At 58.7% G+C, this 4,843-nt stretch overlaps 1 protein-coding gene across 2 annotated transcripts in view; it reads right to left on the bottom strand.

The window, feature by feature from the left end:
- Positions 1-4,843, bottom strand: part of APBA3 (amyloid beta precursor protein binding family A member 3) — an 11,087-nt gene that overhangs the window by 1,298 nt on the left and 4,946 nt on the right. For both annotated transcript variants that reach the window (XM_017507402.2, XM_037730994.1), the window contains exons 4-8: positions 2,295-2,440; positions 2,124-2,210; positions 1,872-2,030; positions 964-1,143; positions 655-867 (exon numbers count right to left, since the gene is read on the bottom strand). In XM_017507402.2, coding sequence (XP_017362891.1) covers positions 655-867; positions 964-1,143; positions 1,872-2,030; positions 2,124-2,210; positions 2,295-2,440 — 785 coding nt within the window. The remainder of the gene's footprint in view (positions 1-654; positions 868-963; positions 1,144-1,871; positions 2,031-2,123; positions 2,211-2,294; positions 2,441-4,843) is intronic.

Below are 4,843 nucleotides of genomic sequence, written 5' to 3'. Positions count from 1 at the left end.
CTGTTTGAAAGGATTGAAATGCTGTCTATTTCACCATTGTTTCTAATATCAAGAAGTTCAAAATAAAAAAAGATTCAAAAACATGGCCAAGCACAGTGGATCATGCCCGTAACACCAGTCCTGTGGGAGGCTAAGGCAGGTGGATCACTTGAGGCCAGGAGTTCAAGACCAGCCTGGACAACATAGTGAAACCCCATCTCTACAAAAAGTACAACAATCAGCTGGGCGTGGTGGGGCACACCTGAGGTCCCAGCTACTTGGGAGGCCGAGGCAGGAGAACTGCTTGAGCCCAGGAGATCAAGGCTGCAACCAGCCACAGCTGCACTGCGGCACTCCAGCCTGGGCAACAGAGTGAGACCCTGTCTCAAACAAACCACCCCCTAGACATCAGCTGTCTCTTGGCAGAGAGAAAGCCGCCCGGCCCTGGAGCTGGACCACCCGCATTTCTACCCTGGCTCTGGCACCACGGAGGTGCCCTGGATAAGCAGCCTTCCTTCCCCAGGCCCAGTGTCCCCGAGGGCACACCAGTCGGACTTCTAAAGTTTGACTTTCTCCCTCCTAGCTGGGCTGGAGAGACCTGGAGAGGGAAGTCCTCTCTGGGACTCAGTGCCCCTTCCTGGGAGCGTGGGGGCTCTGCCACCCCGGGAAACTCACGCGGACGGCAGCCTGGCACGCGGCCAGGGGCAGCCCCACCAGGCTGGTCCCATTGATGGCAGTCAGGCGGTCCCCGATGCTGAGGGCCCCTGAGCGCTCGGCGGGGCCCCCGTGCAGCAGGTTGGCGATGACGGCCGTGGGCAGCAGGGAGCCCCAGCCCGACTCCACCAGGGCCACACCCAGGCCCTCCCCTCGCCGCTTCTCGAGGTGCACCTGAGACACAGAGGGGACGTGGAGGCTGCTGGGTGGGGCCTGGTGCAGGCACAGGCGGGCAAGGGCCGGGCGGGGGCTGCCCAGCGCCTCACTCACCTCCCTGCAGTTGTCCCTGTTGGAGAAGTGGTCCAGGTCCCCATTGTGGAGGTGGCCGGGGCCGGCGGTGCCCAGGCTCGGGTGCGTGCCCACCTGGCTGGGGTCAATGCCGCTTTCCCGCAGGAACTGGCTGTAGGCAGCAGCGAAGGCCTGGCCGATGGCCTGGGCGATGAGCTGGGCCTGTGGGGAGGGGCGGCGTGTCCCTGGGGAGTCCCACCCCCCTCCTCCAAGTTCCCGAAGTCCCCAGGGTCCTCAGAGCTCAGCCCTCCTATCCCCACCTGGGGTGAGAGTCCCAGGACTCAGCCTCCTGCCCTAGGGCTTTGTGGGGAGCTGGAGAGATGGCCGGATTGTCGGGTGTCTACAGGGAGAAGGGAGGGGGGGCAGCCCTGGGCTGGGGGACAATGAGGGAGCAGCTCCCTGTGCACGGCCTGTGGGAAAAGCTACCAGAGAGCCAGCCAGGGGGCCTGGGGCTGATGGGTCCCATCAGGGGTCCCACAGGGACAACCCAGGAGCAGGCAAGGTTTCGGGGAGTCGGCTGAGTCTTGGAGGCTTATGGGAGGCTGGGCGAGGTGGCTCACGCCTATAATCCCAACGCTCTGGGAGGCGGAGGTGGGTGGATCGCTTGAGCCCGGGAGTTTCAGACCCTACGTTTACCTGGGCAACAGACTGAGCGAGAACCTGTCTCTACAAAAAATACAAAAATTAGCCAGGCGTGGCAACATCCCTGTGGTCCCAGCTACTAGGGAGGCTGAGGTGGGAGGATCACTTGGGCCTGGGGGGGTGGAGGCTACAGGTGCACTTCGGCCTGCACTTCGGTCAGGGAGACCCTGACCCAAAAAAAGAATGCAAAAATAAGCTTCTGGGTGGGAGGGTAAGTGCCAGGCGCAGCGGGGGCACCGGCTGCTCACGTCCTCCGCGTGGAATACGTGGCACAGCATCCTGTGGAGGCGGCCGTGGTCCTGGGGTGCCGGCCCCCGTGTCCGCCGCCGCCGTGCGATCAGCACCAGCACGCAGCCGATGTCGGCGATGTACGAGATGGTATGCAGGGCGTGGTCCATCATGGCCTCCTGCGGGCGGGAGAGGCAGCCTGCGTGGGCTGGGGGCCGTGCCAGGCCCAGTCGCCCCACCCTCGTCCCTGGGGTCAGGTCCCTGCCCCGCACCTGGGAGTCCGCCGTCAAGACCTTGATCCTCTTGGTGGAGACGAAGAGGTCCACCTCTGTCATGGGCTGGGTCTCCCCGTCAGGGGCCTGTGGGTGCAGTGTGGGAGGTGGCGGCCCCCGCAGACCCAGCCCGCAGCCCACCACCCGCCCGCCCCCGGCCCCTCTTCTCACCTTGACGCGCTCCATGGCCTCCCGGGCCTGGGCCATGCGCGTGCTGGTGGGCGGGTTCCGCTCAGACACCAGCTGGGTGGAGCCCAGGTACCTGGCCCCAAATATGACACCATCCAGAAGGTCCTCATGGTCACAGGGACCAGGAACTGAGGGTGACAGCAGAGCAGGTCGGCCCTCGGAAGCCCACTCCCATGGGCTCTGCACTCGGGCTGCGCTCTCCAGATGGTTAGGAGGCAGAGTTCTAGCTGTTGGCTTAGAACTCTCCAGCCAGGAAGCACCGCCCACTGTTCTAGAACCATCCAAGCAGCTTGGCCCGCACAGGCTAGAACCTTCTGTTCACCCCTCAAGGACTCACAGAGCGGAAAGCCAGTGAGTCCAGACGATGGCTGGATTAAAAGCCAGATGTAGCACCCACAGATACCTTCACCCCGGGTTCCCAGAATTCCAACAGCAGGCCAGAACCAGAGGGTCCCACTCTATTTTAAATAATTTTTTTTTTTTTGAGACAGGGTCTTCTCTGTCACCCAGGCTGGAGGGCAGTGGCGCGATCTCGGCTCACTGCAGCCTCCGCCTCCCGGGTTAAAGCGATTCTCTTGCCTCAGCCCCCTCAGTGGCTGGGATTACAGGTGCCCGCCACCACACCCGGCTAATTTTTGCATTTTTAGTAGAGACATGGTTTCGCCAAGTTGGCCAGGCTGGTCTCAAACTCCTGGCCTCAAGCGATCCGCCCGCCTCGGCCTCCCAAAGTGCTGGGATGGCAGGCGTGAGCCACCGCGCCCAGCCCACGCCTATTTCTAAACCTTACAACATTCTAGAATGATAGTTGTCCCCTGCTTCTTGGTTCTGGAATTCCCTCAATCAATCTAGAGCTGCCCAACTCTGCCCACGGCTCTAGAACTGTCTCCGGCCAGCCAGGGACAGCAGGCAGTTCTGTTCCCGGCTTGTAGAACTGCCCAGGATAAAAAGAGAACTGGCACAGGTCGAATATTCCCACGCAGTCCAGAACCACAGCTGGGTTCTGACCCTCGATTCCAGAACTCTCTGACAGGTCTCATCGCAATTCTGTCAGAAGTTCTAGAAACGTACTCTCACTCTAGAATCGGACTTCTCTGCGCCATGATTCTGGAACAGCTTAACCACCATAGCAGCAGGCAGCTCTTCCTGTGGTTCCAGAATCTCCTTCAGTAGTTCACACCTTTGGGTACACCGGGGATTCCAAGACTACTCCTAACCCAGCCCACAGTACATAAAGCTTTACTCCTGGCCAGGCGCAGGGGCTCACGCGTGGAATCCCAGCACTCTGGGAGGCTGAGGCGGGCGGATCACTTGAGATCTCACCAGGAGTTCGAGACCAGCCTGGCCAACAGGGTGAAACCCCGCCTCTATTAAAAATACAAAGATTAGCCGGGCATGGTGGCGCATGCCTGTAATCCCAGCTACTTGGGAGGCTGAGGCAGGAGAATCACTTGAACTCAGGTAGTGGAGGTCGTGGCAAGCCAAGATCGCGCCACTGCACTCCAGCCTGGGTGAAAGAGCGAGATTCCATCTCCAAAAACAAAAAGGAAAAATAACAAGCTTCACTCCCATGGTCTAAAATTCCCTGAGGCACCTAGAGTCAGACAGGTCTGCCAGCAGACCTAGTGTGTTCTAACGAGTAACTACCGCATTTTGGTTTAGAAGCACAGGCGTAGGACCCAGTTCAGGACACCCCTAAGTGAATTTACACCACTTCTGCCCACAGTCCTTCAGGAGCTGAGCATTCTGGAACAAGAGCTCCACTCTGGGGTTCCAGAGATGTGCCATTCGCTGTGGAAATCACCAGGCACACGCAGCCATCACAGACTTGAAATGTGGCTCATCTGAATAGAGGTGTTTAAGTAGAGAGCACACACTAGGGCCAGGTGCGGTGGCTCACGGCTGTCATCCCAGCACTTTGGGAGTCCAATGTCGGTGGATCATGAGGTCAAGGGATCAAGATCATCCTGGGGACATGGTGAAACCCTGTCTCTACTAAAAATACAAAAAAAAAAAAAATTAGCTGGGCATGGTGGTGTGCGCCTGTAGTCCCAGCTACTCGGGAGGCTGAGGCAGGAGAATCGCTTGAACCCGGGAGGTGGAGGCTGCAGTGAGCCGAGATCGTGCCACTGCACTCCAGCCTGGCAACAGAGCAAGACTCTGTCAGAAAGAAAGAAAGAAAAGAAAAGAAACAAAAGAAAGAAAATACACACTAAATACTGAAGATTTAGTATGAAAAAAGTAATTTAAGGCCAGGCGTGGTGGCTCACGCCTGTCATCCCAGCGCTTTGGGAGGCCGAGGTGGGCGGATCATGAGGTCAGGAGTTTGAGACCATCCTGGCCAAGATGGTAAAACCGCATCTCTACTAAAAATACAAAAATTAGCTGGGCGTGGTGGCGCACACCTGTAATCCCAACTACTCGGGGGGCTGAGGCAGGAGAATTGCTTGAGCCCAGGAGGCGGAGGTTGCAGTGAGCCAAGATGGTGCCACTGCACTCCAGCCCAGGTGACAAAGCAAGAATCTATCTAAAAA

The sequence above is a fragment of the Cebus imitator genome, unplaced genomic scaffold (assembly GCF_001604975.1).
Source record: "Cebus imitator isolate Cc_AM_T3 unplaced genomic scaffold, Cebus_imitator-1.0 Scaffold375, whole genome shotgun sequence".
NCBI classification, from domain to species: domain Eukaryota; kingdom Metazoa; phylum Chordata; class Mammalia; order Primates; family Cebidae; genus Cebus; species Cebus imitator.
Note: the sequence above shows the minus strand (reverse complement) of the source record. Positions and strands in the feature narration are given on the sequence as shown.